The sequence below is a fragment of the Ursus arctos genome, unplaced genomic scaffold (genome assembly GCF_023065955.2).
Source record: "Ursus arctos isolate Adak ecotype North America unplaced genomic scaffold, UrsArc2.0 scaffold_32, whole genome shotgun sequence".
Lineage (NCBI taxonomy): Eukaryota > Metazoa > Chordata > Mammalia > Carnivora > Ursidae > Ursus > Ursus arctos.
In genome coordinates, this window is record NW_026623008.1 from 11642557 (window position 1) to 11660414 (window position 17858).

Here is a 17858-nt window from a genome sequence, read left to right on the forward strand (position 1 = left end):
GCGGCTGTGCCTCCCCCAGGCCCCCTTCGTCGCTCACAGCCCATCCAGCTCCTCTCTACCTGAGCCCCAGTCCCTATCCTTCTTCTATAACTTTGAACAACTCCTTAGTCCCAAATTTGGATTATTCTGTGTCACCCTGACTTGAGGCTCTCTCTTGCTCCAGCTGTTCTCAGAATCGGCCCACCCCTCCCTACAGCCCACAGGGCCTGGTCTGGTCTGGCTGCTGCCTGTGACTGTGGTTCCTTTGCTCACCACGTCCCCTCATAGTCCAAGCTCCAGGGACCTTAAATATAGTGCATCTGGTTCCTTCTATCCTCCAGGCCTTCTCTGGGGCTGGACTCTGGGCCTGGGGTTCTGTTTCTTTTCTCTCTTAACTGGCTGACTGCTGCCCTCTCTCCTTCGGGAAACGTTCTCTGACCCCCAGGCCAGGCTGCTGCCACTCCCTGGGGCTTGCACAGCCCTGGCGTGTCCCCAGCACAGCCCTGATCACTCACCCCACCTTGGAGTTACCTGGTCGCCTGCCCTGCCCCTCAGGGTCTGGGCTTACAAGTGGCTCTTGCTGCCCTGAGTCTGGTGAGGGGCTGCCTGGGCCCAGCCTCGTGGGTCACGTGTGCCCGGGCCTGGCCCACAGGAGGCGGCCTGGCGGGAGCTGGAGGCCGAGCGGGCCCAGCTGCAGAGTGAGCTGCAGCGGGAGCGGGAGGAGCTGCTGGCGCGGCTGGAGGCTGAGAAGGAAGAGCTGAGTGAAGAGATCGCCGCACTGCAGCAGGAGCGGGATGAGGGCCTTCTCCTGGCCGAGAGCGAGAAGCAGCAGGTTTGTGAGCCCTGGTGTGGCCTCCGCTGCCGCCTGAGGGGCCCCCGTTCAGCCACCCAGCAGCTAGGAGCTAGGAGTCCCTCTCTGGGTCTCGGTGTCCTCGCCTGCAGGATGGGGGAGCTCAAGGGGCATGTGTGAAGCTACGCTGAGACCCACGTCCAGCGAGCCATGCCTCGCATTCGAGACACCATGAGTGTTGGGTCCAGGAAAGCAGGCCCACAGTCCGCCATCCCGTCTGCTACTGCGGGCTGGCCAGGGTGCCTCCAGGACTGCCTTCCGAGCAGTCCCCGTGAGGCCCACATGTACCAGCAGACCCTCCTCAAGAGAACGAATGCCTGACTTTCTCACAGTGTCATGGAGGCAGGCTGGGCTGCGTCCGTCTCCTCACGAGCCATGTCCCCCTGAACAAGTCACTGTACCTCTTGAGTCTGTTTCCTCAACTGTAAAAGGGGAATAGCGAAGGGCAAGGATTGTTGTGGCAAGTTAGTGAGCTTTCTGAGTTGTGTCCGTGTCCAGACTTATTGTTACAGCTGTTGTGCCCTTTTCTGGGGCTACAGAGGGAGTGAGTCTTTTCTGGGGCTACAGAGGGAGTGAGTCTTTTCTGGGGCTACAGAGGGTCTGAGTCTGCACCGTTGCCCTGGGTCCGCCTGCGGTGACCCAGACAAGGTAGCAATCCCCCAGTGGGCACATTTCCTAGGGCAGGGTGCGGGGAAGGGCCAAGCATGCCCCCATGACCAACCAAGCCCCCAAGGCCGTTTGCTCCCTGCCTCTGCCAGGCCCTGTCCCTGAAGGAGTCGGAGAAGACGGCACTTTCAGAGAAGTTGATGGGCACACAGCACAGCCTGGCCGCCATCTCCCTGGAGATGGAACGGCAGAAGAGAGACGCTCAGAGCCGGCAGGAGCAGGACCGGGTAGGGCAGCCCAGGCAGGTGGGCCTTCATCTGAGCTGGGAGTCACAGCCCTCTCTGGAGGGACCCCCTGTCTAAGGGGGAGGCATGGCTCTGCCCTGGGGAAGCCTCCAGGCTGTGGGGGAAGCTTCAGCCCTCGCTTGGGAGGCCCCATCAGAGGGAGGCAGCAGAGCTCTGCCCAGTGAATCCTAGCCTGAGGGAGAGAACAGCTACGGGGACAGCACTCACTGGGCACCAAGGGGCCAGCAGACGGTCTGGCCGGGCAGCGGGAGGGGCCGTGTTTGGAGCTGAAGGTGGACAGCTGAGCTGGCCCCACTGGGAACAGCTGGGGGAGGGGTACGGTGGCTCAGAGTCTGAGGAGCCCTCCTGTCCTAGAGCACCGTGAATGCCCTGACGTCCGAGCTGCGGGACCTACGGGCCCAGCTTGAGGAGGCTGCTGCCGCCCACGCCCAGGAGGTGAAGAGGCTGCAGGAACAGGCCCAAAACCTGGACAGGCAGCGGGAATCCTCTGCTCGCGAGGTGAGCTGGAGGCAGCCCTCCCCCCAAACCCCGTTCTGGGCAGTGCACTATATGCCGCTGGGGACCTGGCCTTCTGGGGTGTAGAAGAGTTTAAGATTTGTCCCTGCGTGTGAGAACAAATGAACGGCCAGTGCAGAAATGAGGCAGTAGGCATTTATGTAGTCCTTGTGATGCACATGTGGGACCCAGGGCACTGGTGGGGGTCCCTGCCCACTTCGTGTCCCTCCTTAGAAAGATCCCAGTGGGTGATTATTTCAGGCCCAGACCCCACTAAGTCCAGCGTGCTCTGCCCCAAATCAGAACTCCTACGTCTGGTCTAAGTTGTTGCAGAGCAAGGGGGCAGGTGCCTGTGGCCAGGGATACGGGTGGGCTGGTGCCAAGTCCCAGCTGGAGTGGGGCCTGTACCCTGTCCTGTGACGACCTGCCACCTCCCAGGCAGAAGAGCTTCGGACGCAGCTGCGCCTGCTGGAGGATGCCCGGGACAGGCTGCGGCGGGAGCTGCTGGAGGCCCAGCGCAAGGTGCGCGAGGGTCAGGATGGTTGCGAGGCCCAGCGCCAGGAGGCCAGCGAGCTGCGGCGCAGCCTGAGCGAGGGTGTCCAGGAGCGCGAGGCCCTGCGGCGGTCCAACGAGGAGCTGCGGGCGGCTGTGAAGAAGGCCGAAAGCGAACGGATCAGGTGGGGTGACGCGAGGGGACCCGTCCCGAGTCCTACACCGAGCCCATCCTGCACACTGGATCTCATCCCTGGAAGCTAACTTTGCCCCCACGGTTCTGGGGACATCACACAGATGGGGAGTCTTTGCCCTTGAACCACAGCTGGGCACTTGGGTAGTTTTAGGTGGTTTTCCTATATCTGAAAGAAAGGGTAGGCAAGGTTGGGTCCAGACTCTGACCCCACCTGCTGGTGTCACCCTGGACACTAGCCCCAACCTTGGAGTCACTGGTCTGCCCCTTGCGGCCTCAGGCCTGGCCCCCGGCCCCCCAGGGCATAGCTCAGGAGGGGCCACTTGGGCGAGTAGCACTCGGGGCACCTCTAGGCCAACAGCCAGCCGGACCCACTCAGGGGATTAGGGGAACAGACGTCTGTGTAGATCCGCACACTGTCTCTTCCCGGGACCTGTGGCCGCCGCTGACCTCTGCCTCCTCCCCACCCCAGCCTGAAGCTCGCCAACGAGGACAAGGAGCAGAAGCTGGCGCTCCTCACGGAGGCGCGGGTGGCTGTGGGCAAGGAGGCCGAGGAGCTGCGGGCCGGGCTGCAGGAGGTGGAGCGCGCCCGGCTGGAGGCCCGCAGGGAGCTGCAGGAACTCCGGCGGCAGGTACCCTCCCCGGGCACTTGCTGCCGGACCAGTAGCACCCCGTGTGTGGAGCCTGGGTCCCCACATCTGTACAACCAGGGCCTTGACCTTTAACAAGGCCTCGCAACTTAAGAACCCCTGAAACTGTGCAAAAGTGTGTGTGTATACATTTGTGTACGTAGTCATTCACATTTCTCCCAGGAGAGGGTCTGGAGCTCTTGTCCATATCTCAAAGGAGACTAGGAACAAGAAGAGGTGCACCGCCTGTGAGATGGGTCAGGGGCTGGCAAACATTGTAAAGAACCCGACAGTAACTGTTTCTGGCGTCGCAGGCCACACAGTCTGTCGTAAGCCCCCAACTCTGCCGTCAGAGCGAGAAAGCAGCCCCACCGTACAGAAACGCGTGGGCACGGGTCCCATTCTGACTTGGTGTGTGGATGCTGGAGTCAAGTTTTATATCCTTTTTCACGTGTAAGAAATGTCGTTCTTTGATTTGCTTCCAGCCATTTAAAAACAAACCATTTCCAACTATTTAAAAATACAAAAACCATCCTTGGTTCAGGCTTTCCCAGAAGAGTTGCAGAAAAGGCGACAGCCCCACTGGGCTCCTCGGCTCTGCCTTGCCCAGAGCTCTCACAGCCTGACCACCAGATCCTCTTCATCTCCCACCATTGCCCCTGTTTATCCCTTCAGGCCCCTTCCTGTTATGTGGAAGTCCCGGGAAACCACGGGAGTCCCTGAGAGGAAGTCACAGTTGTGCGGCAGGCTCTTGCTGGGGGCTTTGCGTGCTGTGGCACGATCTATGTTCCCCTCCCTCCAGGCATTACCCCCCACCTGCTCCTCTGGGGAAACAGGGGCTTAGAACATACCTTTGCATTCCGCTTGTCCAAGATCCACTCCCAGTCTGCTGCTTGTGGGCTGTGTGACTTTGGACAAGTCACTTGTCCTCTCTGAGCTTCAGTTTTCTTGTCTGTTAAATAAGGATAATGTTAGTACCTGCCCCGTATAGAGTTGTGTGAAGATGAAATGCGCTCACACAGTTGAAGTGCTTAGAACAGGGGTGGACACGAGGTAAGTACTCCATAAGAGTCAGGCATCCCTGGAGAGAAAGGTGGCCGGGAAGCTGTGGTGCCTCCCTCCAGAGTCACTGTTCTGTCGGGGGTCCAGCACTCCCCATGGGGAGTGGTTACGATGAGGCGGGCAGTGGAGGTCCTTGGTGCCCACGTGCCTGGCGGGGCTGGAGCTCGGTGAAGTTATCTGGGGGAGGTTCCCAGTGGCTTTGAGGTGGTGTTCAATGTTTGTGTCCCTAGAGAATTGGGTCCTGAGTGCCCCCTGTGCCTGGACCAGGCAAAGTATAGGAGTGGAGTTGAACAGGCCTCCAACACCTTGCGCTAAAAGGGGCTGTGGATGCTGAGAATGGGTCCGAGGTCCTCCCTGTGTCCGCTCTCTCTCACAGATGAAGATGCTGGACACTGAGAACGCCAGGCTGGGCCGGGAGCTGGTGGAGTTGCAGGGCCGCCTGACACTGGGCGAGCGGGCGGAAAAGGAGGGCCGGCGGGAGGCCCTCGGCCTCCGACAGAAGCTGCTGAAGAGCGAGGCCAGCTTGGAGGCCATGCGGCAGGAGGTAACTCGGCCGGGTGGGCTGTGTGGATGGGGAGGGTCTTAGGAGACGGTTGGGGTGCCCTGTGTTTCCTCCCACCAGCAAGAAGTAGGTGGGGACTCCAGCCCTGGAGTCATTCTGAGAGATCACTCCCTAGGACTTGGCCCTGTTTCCCGCCCTTTGAGATTCTTTTCCACGTATAATAATAGTAATAAAAACTGCAAGAACTATAGCCGGGGGCGGGGGGTGTGTGTGAGGGGAAGCTCTGTAGACCTAACCGGGTTTGAATCTCCCAGCTGCCTCAGGAAGTAGGTATACTTAGCCCCATTTTACACAGACACCCAGACACTTAGGCTCAGAGAGGTCAAGGGATCTACTCAAGGTCACACAGGCACCCAGGTCTGTCTGACTCCAAAGCCTGCACTTTTTCCATTCTCCTTTCCTGGCTGTTTCACTGTAGCAAATCTGCTGTGTGACCTTGACTAAGTCACTTGACCTCTCCGTGCTTCAGAGCATTCATGGGATGGGGGCCCTGGCATAGGTCCTGGCTTCCAGGTGTTCCGTAAATGGTGGTTTCTAGTGATTCACGACCACCCAGAGGGCTGGGTGTGTGACCATGCACTCCATCAGAAAATAATTTTTTAGTACATGCCCCATTGTGTGATTTATTGATAAACGATGTACGCTGAGAGACAGTACAACCTAATAGTTAGATAAACAGCCTCTGGAGCCAGTGTGCCTGGCTTTGCGTCCTAGCTCTCAACGCAGTAGCTGTGTGGCCTGGGGTAAGTTATGCAACTGCTGTGTGTCTCAGTCTCCTCCTTTGTAAAACAGAGATGATTCACAGTGGTAATTAGAGTTGAGTTTTTTGGGAAGTACTAAGTCCTATCTATGTAAGTGCTGGCTGTTTATTACCAATAAACTGTGTATATTACAAGGCATATACACAGAAGGAAGAGAAAAAACAAATTCTCGTAGTTGACCCCCACACTCCCGGGAATATTTCCGCATATCCTGCCCGGGCAGGGACCACTAAAAATCAGATGTTGTGCAAGCCGCTTTTGGGGGTGGGTGGGCTCCGAGCTGGGCCTGCGAGGCGGGGCGCGCCGGGTTGGGGAGGCTTGCTGACCCCCACCTCCCGGCGTTGCCCGCCCCAGCTCCAGGGGGCCCAGAGGAAGCTGCAGGAGCAAGAGGGCGAGTTCCGGGCCCGCGAGCGAGGCCTGCTGGGCTCCCTGGAGGAGGTGCGCGGCGCGGAGAAGCAGCAGCTGGACCACTCCCGCAGCCTGGAGCTCAAGCTGGAGGCGGCGCGGGCCGAGGCCGCCGAGCTGGGGCTGCGGCTGAGCGCGGCCGAGGGCCGGGCGCAAGGCCTGGAGGCCGAGCTGGCCCGCGTGGAGGCGCAGCGGCGCGCGGCCGAGGCGCAGCTGGGCGGCCTGCGCTCAGCCCTGCGCCGGGGCCTCGGCCTCGGGCGCTCCCCTAGCCCGGCCCCGCTGCCATCACCCGGCTCCCCAGCCCGGAACGCGCCAACCGGAGGTGAGCAGAGCGCGAAGGCGGGAAAGTGGGGGGCGGGGCGGGGGCGTGTCTCGCGGAGTCCCCGCCCGTGGCCACGCCCCCGTCCCGTTCAGCTCCACCTGCGAGCCCGCCGGGGGGCCGGGCTGCCCCTCTCCTTGACGATGAGCCTCAATTCCGCCCCCATGTCACTTTCCTTCCCTTTGGGGTGCTTGGCGAGGCTCCTCCCCTTCGCTGATCCGTGCTCCTTTGGTTGCTTCATTTTCAAGGGGGTGATGGTGCTGCTTCTTAAGGCCCCTGACTCCTCTGAGTCTTTGAGGCTCCAGCTAAGAGAATCGATGCTCACCCTCTCCCCATCAGCACCCCATCTTCCTTAGTCTCCCACTCCTAGCTCGACACCCCTCCATACTAGGCTTGTGAACCCAGCGTCAGAGCCAGACAGAGACACACCCAGCCTAAGAGCCCTTCCAGCAGCTCCTTCAGAAATCCTTCCAGACCCCTTTGCTCCCAAGGCCTGGTGGATGACCCTGGGCATGTCCGCCGTCTGCCTCCAGGAGTGTGAGCACACCTTCCCGGAACATCGGCCTTGTCTCGGCCTGACATCATGTCGATTCTAGGGCCTAGAATAGAACCTGTGGAATCTTAGTGGCCGTTCACTACGGGATAATGAGTCGTTGCCTCTTCGAATCCACAGACAGAGCCCCAGGATCACATCCATTCAGTTATTCAGTATTTATTAAGCACTTACTACGTGCTGAGTACACTTGGACGAAGCAGTAGACGAAACTGACTAGCATTTCTACTCTTACGGAGGTTATAGTCTGGGGGTAGGAGCAGCAGGCAGTAAATGCGGTATATAAATGAAATAGAGGACGGACTGGGTGGTGGTAAGGGCTGGAAAGTAGGTAAGGAAAAAGGCATGAAGGGACATTGCTAGTGAGAATGTAAGACAGCACCCCTGCTGGAGGCCATAGAAGATAGTGTGGCAGTTCCTCAGAAAACTTAGAATTACCATGTGCCCCAATAATTCCACACCTCGGTTATAAGCAAAAGAACTGAAAAAGGGGGGCTGGAACAGATAGGTGTACCCCAGCGCCCATGGCAGCATTATTCACGGTAGCCAGAGTGGAATCAACCAGTGTCTCCATGGACAGATAAATAAACAAGATGTGGTGGATCCATACAAAGGAATGCTAGTCAGCTTTAAAAAGCAATGCATCCTGGGGTGCCTGGGTGGCTCAGTCGGTTAAGTGTTGGACTCTTGACTTCGGCTCAGGTCATGATCTCAGGGTCATGAGATCGAGCCCCGTGTCAGGCCCCACGCTGAGCATGGAGTCTGCTCGGGATTCTCTCTGTCCCTGTTCCTCTCTCCCCTCTCTCTCTGCCACACGCCCCCAGCTTGCACTTTCTCTCTCTCTCAAAAAAAAAAAAAAAAAAAAAAAGTGACGTCCTGACACATGTTATAACATGAATGAGTCTGGACAACATGGTGCTAAGTGAAAGAAGCCGGTCACAAAAGGACAAGTATAGTATGATTCGACTTATATGAAATGCCTAGAAAAGCGTCTATAGAGACAGAAATAGATAGGGGTTCCTGGGGGCTAGAGGGCACGGAGAATTGGGAGTTATTGTGGGCACAGAGTTTCCGTTTGAGGTTGTACACGTCAGTTTGCTTGGGGCTCCCAAAACAATCCCAAAACAAAGTGCCGTAAACTGTCTTAAGAACAGACATGTGTGTCTCACTGTTCTGGAGGCCAGAAGTCTGAGATGAAGGTGTCGGCAGGGCCGTGCTCCCTCTTTAGTCTCTAGGGAAGGATTTATTCCAGGCCTGGCTCCCGGCTGCTTGTAGTTCCTAGGCTTGTGGCAGCAGAACTCTAGCCTCACATGGCCTTCTTGTGTGTGTGTGTCCAAATTTCCACTTTATGTTAGGACACCAATCGTGTTGGATTAGGGGCCCACCCTACTCCACCAGGACCTCGTCTTAACTAATTCCATCTGCAACAACCCAGATAAATTCACGTCCTGAGGTACCAGGGGTTATAACTTCAACCTCTTGGGTTTTTTTTGGGGGGGGGGGACACAGTTCAATCCAAAATAGGGGTGATGGAAAAGATTTGGAAACAGTGGTGATAGTCACATGGCAATGTGAGTATCATTAATCACTAAATTGTACACTTCAAGGTGGTTAGAAAGGCCATCAAAATAGAGGCAGAAAAAACATTTGATAAAATATAACATCCAGTTATGGTCCAAACTCTGGGAAAACTAGAAAAAAGATTTCCTTAACTGATAAACCAGGTCTTCAAAACTCTATAGCAAATATTACATTTAACCCTTCTATTTAATATTGTCATGGAAGTCTCAGAGGTCCTAGCCAGGACACTATGGTAAGAAGCATAGAAGTAACACGTTAAGGTTCGGGAAGGGAGAAACAAAATCACCACTATTTACAGATCACATGATTTTTCTATGTAGAAAATACAGGAGAAGCTACAATCAGTTGTTAGAACAAATAGGAAACTTGAGTAAGGTTGCTGGAAACAAGATCAACATACAAAAATTAATTGTATTTTATTACATCAACAGAAACAGAAAGTGTTTGTTGGTAGATTGCCAACAGCAGGAATGATAAATAGCTTTTATACCAGCACTAAGAGTTCTCTCTGCCAAAGAAAACGCCAGATCTAGATGACTTTACAGATAAGTTCTACTAGGCAGGAAAAAAAATTATTCTAACAGTCTAATAAAATGCACAAGACCTTTATGGACACAACTATAAATTTTATTGAGAGACATTAAAGGAAACCTACATAGAAATATACTATGTGTATCAGAAAACCCACTATTATAAAGTTGTCAGGTCTGACAAATTCATCTGTAGATTCCATGCTGGTCCGATCAAAATCCTAACTTTGTACGTGTGTCAAACTTGACAAGCCGGTTCTATAGCTTCAGTGGAAAAACAAAGGCTCAGAAAGCCAACACACACACTTGAAGAAAAAGAACTAGATGGGTGGGGCTAGCCCTTGCCGAAGATAAAAGTTAATATAAAACTTGGGCACTGCAGGTGCTGTGCTCCTGAGACAGCCGTTGGTTGAGTAGTCAAGGACCAGACCCACTGTCTAAAGAAACCTGATCTATGTTGGAAGCTTGATCTGTGATCAGCTTTCCAATAAACTGTATTTGGATAATTGAGAGTCCATATGGGGGGATTTTTTACATTATATTTTAGATTACATCACATTTAGATAAACATCGGTTTCAGGTAGATTTAAGATTAGGTGCAAAAGACAAAACTCTAGCTCTTAAAAGACAATATAGGAAAATATCTTTACAACTTTAGGGCAGGAAAGGATTTCTTAAGACACACACAGACCCCGTTAACTATAACATTAATAAATATTACTTAATTAAAAACCTAAAAAAAGGGGCACGTGGGTGGCTCAGTCGGTTAAGCATCTGCCTTTGGCTCGTGTCATGATCCCTGAGTCCCAGGATCGAGTCCCACTTCGGCCTCCCTGCTCAGCGGGGAGTCTGCTTCTTCCTCTGCCCTTCACCCTACTTGTGCTCTCTCGCTCGCTCTCTCAAATAAAATCGTAAAAAAAAACCCAAAACCTAAAAAAAGATGGTTAGGAAGGCATATTGTATGTTACATATATTTTATCACAAAAATGTTTAAAGATTTATTTTTATTTTAGAGCATGCATGCATGGGGAGAGGCAGAGGGAGAGGGAGCGAATCTTCAAGCAGACTCCCCACTGAGTGTGGAGCCCAACTTGGGGCTCGATCCCAGGACCCCAAGATCGTGACCTGAGCTGAAATCAGGAGTTGGACACTGAACCAACTGAGTCACCAGGCGCCCTGCAATAAAGAAAAATTTTAAAGTTACAGCAAGGGCAGGGGTAGGGGTGTTTGTGTGGGAGATGGAGAGCCCACTGAGGAGGTGGTAGGTAGGGTGAGTAGGAGAAGAGACTCTGAGGACAAGTGGAAGGTCCTGAGTGGCAGTTCCCCTGTCCAGTGAACAGCAAAGGCCAGAGCAGCAGCCAGAGAGGGGGGAGCAAAGTGTGGAGGAGTGGAGTGGGAGGTAAGGAGGTGGGGACAAAGGACTTGCTCGGGTAATCCTTGCAGGCCACTGTGAAGATGCTAGCTTCACTCTGTAGGGGTGGGGGCTCTTGGGGGCAGTGGGTAGACGTCCTGCTCTGGGTCCTGTGGGTGCTGATGGAGCAATGGGGCGGTTTGGGTGTCGCTTGGCCCAGGCAAGAGGATGCTAGGGGAAGGCTGACCCCCTGCCCTGCAGTTCCGATGTTGACCTCCAGGTGCCGCCCTGTCTCTCTGTGCACTGCCCCTCCCACCTCTTCAGGCTGAGTTCATTTTTCTGCCTGGTTCCCTGTCTCAGCTTGGGATCTTTCCAGCTTTGGACCAAATAGATCCCTTAACTGCTTTGAGCCTGTCCAGCCTGTGTGGAGGGACATTGGTCCTTACTTCTCAGAGAATTATCGTGAAGGTGGAATAGGATGTCAGGAGAGCCCAGTGCCTGGCACGTAGGAAGCATTCAGTGCAGGGATGTTGAGGGGGTGGAGTGTCCCCCTTTGGACTGGGCGTTGGGCTGCAGCCCTCACAGTGGTCCTGGTCTGGGCGGGGAGGCAGATCTCAGAGCCTCGGGGGGAGGATGAGATCACCCCAACCCGGCCTGGGGTCAGATATGCCTCTGGGGAGCAGGCCTAGAGCAATGGGCCAGGTAAAGAGAAGCCCTGGCAAGAGAAGGGAAGAGCATGCGTAAAGGCCCTGGTGCTGGAAGGGAGAGTGTTCTAGAACTTGGGACCTGAGGGTGATGTGGAATGGACAGCTTGTAAAATGTGAGAGGGCTGTGCCAGGGTGAGCGGCAGGGCCTCTGTGTGATGGCAAGAAAGTTGGCTTTTATTCTGAGGGCCTTGGGGGCTGGGAAGGGGTCAGCAAGAGGGTGAGGGACCCAGTGGGCAGCGGGAAGCTCACGCAAGCTGCTGGGTGCGGCAGGGTGGGTGAGGTGGTGCCCGAGGAGCCCGCGGGCCCCTTCCAGGCAGGAGAGACCCGGGCTCCTGCACCCCTAAGCACGCCTCCTGCCCTAGGAAGCGGTGAAGGGCTCAGCAGCCCCAGCCCGTTGGAACGCAGCCCTGGGTCTGAGCCACCATCCCCAGGACCTGCCATCTCCCCGGCATCTCCAGACCTAGACCCGGAGGCGGTGCGGGGGGCCCTCCGGGAATTCCTGCAGGAGATGCGGAGTGCCCAGAGACAACGGGTGAGGCTGGGTGTGAGCGGCTGCAGAGGGACCCGGGTGGCGCAGGGCCCTGCGGGGCGCTGCGGGTTGTCAGAGCGGAAGTCTTCCCTTTTCCCGGACGTTGGGGCCTCAGGATGAGCTTCAGGCCCAGATGAGCACCGTGAGTCGCCAGTTGGCCGAGCTGGAGACCGAGAGGGACAATGCGGTGTCACGGGTGAGGCAGCTGCAGAAAGCCGTGGCCGAGAGTGAAGAAGGTGCGTGTGACCCCCTGGCTCCTTGCTCTGCTCTCTGTGCTCTTAGCAGCCGCGGGGGGACCTGTGGGATTGGCCTGAACAGCTCCTGTGTCCCTGCCCTGGCCACCGTGACCTGAGTTGGGGGGCTGTCTCCTCTGGGGGACCCTCCCTAGTCAGCCCCCCTCTGTGTGTCCAGACCGGCAGACCCTCGAGGGCCCTGTGGTGGGTGGAGGGCAGGCCGGGCACCTCACAGCCTGGCCAGGCCTGATGGGGCTGGGGTGCCGCAGCTCGGCGTGGCGTGGATGGACGGCTGAGCGGGGCGCAAGCCCAGCTGGCACAGCAGGAAGAGAGCGTGCGGCGCAGCGAGCGGGAGCGCCGGGCCGCCCTGGACCAGCTGGCCGCCCTAGAGAGGACCCTGCAGGCCACGGAGAGCGAGCTCCGGGCCAGCCAGGTAGGTGGGAGCTGGGGGCCAGCAGGGACAGGGGTCTGTGCGTGCCTTAGTGGTGCTGTGAGTCCTACTGTGCGCCTCTGTCTGCCTGGGTCACAGCACCTGCTAACGTGACCAGCCTGTGACTCCGTCCAGAAGTACATTCCGATTCCACCCTTTTGTTCCTCCCTGGGGTCACTAGGCTGTACAAGAAAAGGCCTGGCCTTTTGAGCCCGTTGGAGAAAAGCCTGGGTTCAAGTCTTGGCCTGGCTGCTCGTTGCCTGTCTGCTCTCATTTTCCTCTGTAAACGGGGGACACCAGCCATGGTCTCTGGAGACGATGTGCGAAGGATCTTAACATATGGTGTTTGGGGGACCTCTGTTTCCTTTGTATAACCACAGAAGTGGTGCTCTGGGGTTTTTCTGTGTTTGGGGGACATCCGTATATATGTGTGTGTGTGTGTGTGTGTGTGTGTGTGTGTGTGTGTGTGTGTGTCTGGGGCAGGACACCCTGGCCCTGGTGGTGACAGTCCAGGCCACCAAAGCCTTGAGCCTTTTTCACAGCTACAGATCCCCTCACTCCCTCCCCTCTCCCTCCCTGGCCCTCCATCCTTGCCCCCACAGCCCACCCCTTGCCTCTGGCTCCAGGTCAAGCTCGAGCTGGATTGTTATGTCTGTGGTTCCAGCTCTGGCCTCAGGCCCAGCCGCAGGGGCCGCAGGGGGAGACCAGGAACAAAGCTGGGCAGGGGCCAGAGTGGGGCTGCCAGGCCCAGACATGGCAGTGTCGGGGCTTTGAGCACGGCGGCAGAGGGGCCAGGCCTGGGGCAGGGTCGTACTGGGTGTAATAGGATGGGAATGGGAATGGAAGTGCCCCTGTCTGTCTTTCTGTCCTGTTCCTATTCCTCAAGCTTCCTTTACTGTCTGAGCCCATGCGAGGGGGGTGGAGAACATCATCCCTCAAGCCGGTAGGGCCCAGGGCTCCCACCCGGCTCAGCTCAGGTCACACAGTGTAGCTTCTGGGCCTATTTGAGAGTGATGCCGCAGAGCAGGAACACCCTGCAATCTGCATTTTTACCCTTCCCCCGCCCCCTTCCCCAGGGCTCTGTGAATACCTTGTGGTACCCCTCCCTGGGCACTACACAGATATGAAATAGGGCCACGGAGCAGGAAGAGAGAATCCTGGATCACAAAGCCTGTGGGACTAGCCCAAACCAGAAGGCATTCTGGGATTCTCAGGTCAACCCATCCTGTGAACACACGGGGAGACTGAGGCCTCAGGAGGGTCACAGGCTGGCCCCAGGTCACCCCGGGAGTGGTTGGGCCAGCCACCTCGAGGCTGCTCCCCACTTTCTCCTGAGGGTCCGGAGGGGTTGTGGGCAGTGTGGGGCGGCCAGGCAGCTGGGTCTGACCCCTCTGCACCCCCAGGAGAAGATCAGCAAGATGAAGGCCAATGAGGTGAAGCTGGAGAGCGACAAGCGGCGGCTGAAGGAGGTGCTGGACGCCTCCGAGAGCCGCACGGTCAAGCTGGAGCTGCAGCGGCGCTCACTCGAGGGGGAGCTGCAGCGCAGCCGCCTGGGCCTGAGCGACCGCGAGGCCCAGGCCCAGGCCCTCCAGGACCGGGTGGACTCTCTGCAGAGACAGGTGGGTCCCCACGACCGCCTGCAGGCTCCTCATCGGCACGGGCTTTACGGGGACTGCGTAATACTTCCAGCAACCCTGGGAGGCAAGCGTCATCCTCATTTCATGGATGGACAGACAGAGGCTCAGAGGTGACATCATCACCCAAGATCACACAGCTAGTAAGAGACACAGACAGAATTAGAGTTTAAGACTCTGACGACAGAATCTGCACACCTAGGAAGCAGGTGGGACAAGTTAGAGCGTGGATTCCACTTGTGTCCCTTTTTTGCCTTGGCTGCCAGGAAGCTCAGCTTTAGAATGTTCAGTAACTCTGCTAGCTCTGCATGGTCACCCACCAAAGTCAAGAACACGGAACATTTCCAGGTTGTGGTGGTTGTGGTTACTCTCTCCTCCATAGCAGGAAGGAGAGGGGAATGGGAACGGGGTGGAGGCCGTAAGGTCTGAGACAACCAGGTGGGTGGCACTCCGGGTGAGGGGACTTAACCAGCAGTGGGACAGGGCCCAGCTTGCCCTGCGCTGAGCCAGTGGGAGCGCGTGGGAACCGTGAGCACCAGTGACGAAGGCCGAGGCCAAGGTGGGAGGGGCTCGGCTTGGGTTCGGCCTCCCTGCTGGAGGCCGTGGAGAGAGCAGAGCCCCTTTTCCATCCTGTGTGTCCTGCCAGGTGGCGGACAGTGAGGTGAAGGCAGGGACCCTGCAGCTGACCGTGGAACGGCTCAGTGGGGCCCTGGTCAAGGTGGAAGAGAGCGAGGGGGCCTTGCGGGACAAGGTGCAGGGCCTGACCGGAGCCCTGGCCCAGAATAGCGCCAGCCTCGCCAGCACCCAGGACAAGAACCTGCAACTGCAGAAGGCCCTCGCCGCCTGCGAACATGACCGCCACGTGCTCCAAGTACGGATTCCGGGGCCTGGCTCGGGGTGGGCTTGGTGAGAGGGCGAGCCACCGACGGCAGGTTGGAGGGGCCCTGATGGAGAGCCAGCCACTGGGGCTGTTGGGAACCGAGGGAGCCAGGCAGTGAGGCTTGGACGTGGTGGGCCCAGTAAAGGCATTGCCAGTGAGAGGAGACTTGAGGGGGAGCAATAAGAAGATAAGTCTACTCATCGAGGCTTATGGGGACCCAGAGGCAGGGTTGATGGGACAGAGTTGGGGTCCGAGGGGTCCCCACCTTAGGTAGGTCAGTGGGCCAGGCCCGCTGTCTGCCTCGCCCTCCAGATACGATCTTGGAGCTGTTTTAGGGGCTGTGACCCTGACCCGGAGGTACAGAGTAGAGGGGAGCCTTTGCTCCATCCTGGCGCCATCAGCCCCTGTCCCCCAGGAACGGCTGGAGGCCGCTCGGCAGGCGTTATCCGAGGCACGGAAGCAGAGCAGCTCCCTGGGTGAGCAGGTGCAGACGATGCGCGGCGAGCTGGCGGACCTGGAGCTGCAGCGGGCGGAGGCCGAGGGCCAGCTACAGCAGCTTCAGGAGGTGAGGGCCGGGATGGGCCCCTTCTGGCCCCCGGACACTGAGGCCTCAGAATGGAGTGGGATCTTATTTATCCCAGCCTCGTCCCAGACCCAGGCCCAGCCTCCCGTGGGGAAGCGTGGTTCCTTCAGCCCACACCCCCATTACACAGAGGGAGAAGCTGAGGCCCGGAGAGGCGGCCTCAGCTGACAGTTGTCCGAGGTGGGCCTCCCCGCCGCCCTGCCCAGCCGAGGCCGGCACCCCCATCGCGACGCTTCAGGGGCGCACCCCGAGGCCTGGCGGCACTAGGGGCTTGCTGGTTTCTGCAGGTGCTGCGGCAGCGCCAGGAGGGGGAGACTGCGGCCCAGCACACGGTCCAGAAGCTGCAGGACGAGCGACGGCTGCTGCAGGAGCGCCTGGACAGCCTCCAGGGCGCCGTCGCCCAGCTGGAGGCCGAGAAGCGGGAGGTGGAGCGGTCTGCGCTGCGGCTGGAGAAGGACCGGGTGGCCCTCAAGAGGATGCTGGACAAGGTGGGCTGAGCCTCCAGGGCCCTCCCCTCTGTTCCTCTGGGTCCCAGCCAGGGTTGCTTTTGGCCGTGTGTCCCCACGGTCTGGGGGTCTTGGGTGCCCCCTGGCCCCTGGTCTTGCTGCCTCTAACCTGACACCCTCTCTGGGCTCCTCCCTCTTCGTGGGCCCTCCCTCCTGCCCTGGGCCCTGTGATGCCCTCCTGCGCTCCCCGCCTAGGTCGAGCGCGAGAAGCTTCGCAGCCACGAGGACACAGTGCGGCTGAATGCAGAGAGGGGCCGCCTGGACCGCACGCTCACGGGGGCCGAGCTGGAGCTCGCTGAGGCCCAGAGGCAGATCCAGATGCTGGAGGTCCAGCCCCTGGCCACCCTCTGTCTCCCCAGCCCTGGACCCGGCCCCCACCTCCCGCCCCCACCCCCCGCCCTCGGCGGGAGTGCCAAGCCGTCCCAGGAAATGCTGACGGCTCAGCCAGCCCAGGCTCCTCAGCCTGCATAACTCAGGAGTCCGCACCCTTCGAGGGGGCTGCCCAGAGCCAGGTCCCAGAGGGAGGGGTCCTCCAGCATGGAGAGATGAGAGATGCCAGTTAGTATGTGAGCCTGTGTGCGTGTATGTTGTGGACACGTAGCGGTGTGAGTGTGCCTGCGAGTGTCCTTGTGCACGGAGCGTGAGTCTTGTGCACGGATGTGGCAAGTCTCGGTATCAGGACTGTGTTTTATGTGGGTGTGTCTTTCTGCACAGATGTCTGCATAGATGCAGGTGTATGTGGGCGTGTTGGGCTTTTGCACGTATGCGTGCATCCATGTGAACACGGTAGGTATTTATGTGCTTGCTTTTGTGCCTGTGTGTGGGGGCCTGTCTCTATGTTTGCATCTGTGTGAGTGTGTGCATGTGCGCGTGCGTGCATGCCTGTCAGCAGGGCTCACTAGGGACCCTGACCCAGGACTCGCAGACCAGGTGGGCCAGGAACATGGGGGACAAACAAGGATCTCTCCGGCACCCCGTGCCTGCACTGACTTTAGGCTCCTGGGAGGTGCCTGACATCCCCTTGCATGCGCGTGCACACACACACAGGGCCAGACCCCTGACTAGCCGCCCCTCCCGCAGGCCCAGGTGGTGGCGCTGGAGCAGGACCAGAGCCCAGGCCGGCTGGAGGCCGACGAGCTGCAGCAGGAGCTGGAGCGCCTGCGCAGTGCCCAGGTGCAGACGGAGCGCACGCTGGAGGCTCGGGAGCGCGCCCACCGGCAGCGCGTGCGCGGGCTGGAGGAGCAGGTACTCAGGCCTGGCCGGGCTCTGGCCCCGCCCCGGGATGTGGAAACGTGGAGGAGGGGCAGGAGTGGCAGAGGGCTCGCCGTGACCCCAGGTGGAAGCAGTCAGCGGCCCCGTGACTGAAGTCTGGTGGGTCCACACTGGTATCAGTCACGGCTGGACACGGGCTCAAGTGATGTCATTGCAGCTCCATCCCCTTGCCGTGGCTCTGCTGTCCTGGCTGTCGCCTGGGTGGCACAGGTGGCCTGAGCAGCCCCAGCCTAGGTTATCCCAACAACCCAGCATCCTAGAGGCAAGGGGGCCTTTTTCTTGAGAGCCACAGCAGAAATGCCCGGGCTGATTCTTACTGGCCAGCTTGGATCCCAGACGTCTTCCCAACCATCCCTGACCTGACCTGTGCACGGGTGGGCCAGGCCTGGGTCATGGGTTCCCCCTAGTTGG

General features: G+C 58.3%; 1 protein-coding gene across 1 annotated transcript in view; it reads left to right on the top strand.

Moving 5' to 3' along the window:
• CROCC (ciliary rootlet coiled-coil, rootletin) overlaps positions 1–17858 on the top strand; it is a 42132-nt gene that overhangs the window by 22292 nt on the left and 1982 nt on the right. Inside the window, exons 21-36 of the mRNA XM_026519740.4 lie at positions 632–811; positions 1588–1722; positions 2095–2238; positions 2674–2912; positions 3393–3552; positions 4988–5155; positions 6289–6661; positions 11743–11912; positions 12025–12145; positions 12412–12575; positions 13976–14191; positions 14853–15077; positions 15502–15651; positions 15957–16157; positions 16371–16502; positions 17256–17420. Coding sequence (XP_026375525.2) covers positions 632–811; positions 1588–1722; positions 2095–2238; positions 2674–2912; positions 3393–3552; positions 4988–5155; positions 6289–6661; positions 11743–11912; positions 12025–12145; positions 12412–12575; positions 13976–14191; positions 14853–15077; positions 15502–15651; positions 15957–16157; positions 16371–16502; positions 17256–17420 — 2943 coding nt within the window. The remainder of the gene's footprint in view (positions 1–631; positions 812–1587; positions 1723–2094; positions 2239–2673; positions 2913–3392; positions 3553–4987; positions 5156–6288; positions 6662–11742; positions 11913–12024; positions 12146–12411; positions 12576–13975; positions 14192–14852; positions 15078–15501; positions 15652–15956; positions 16158–16370; positions 16503–17255; positions 17421–17858) is intronic.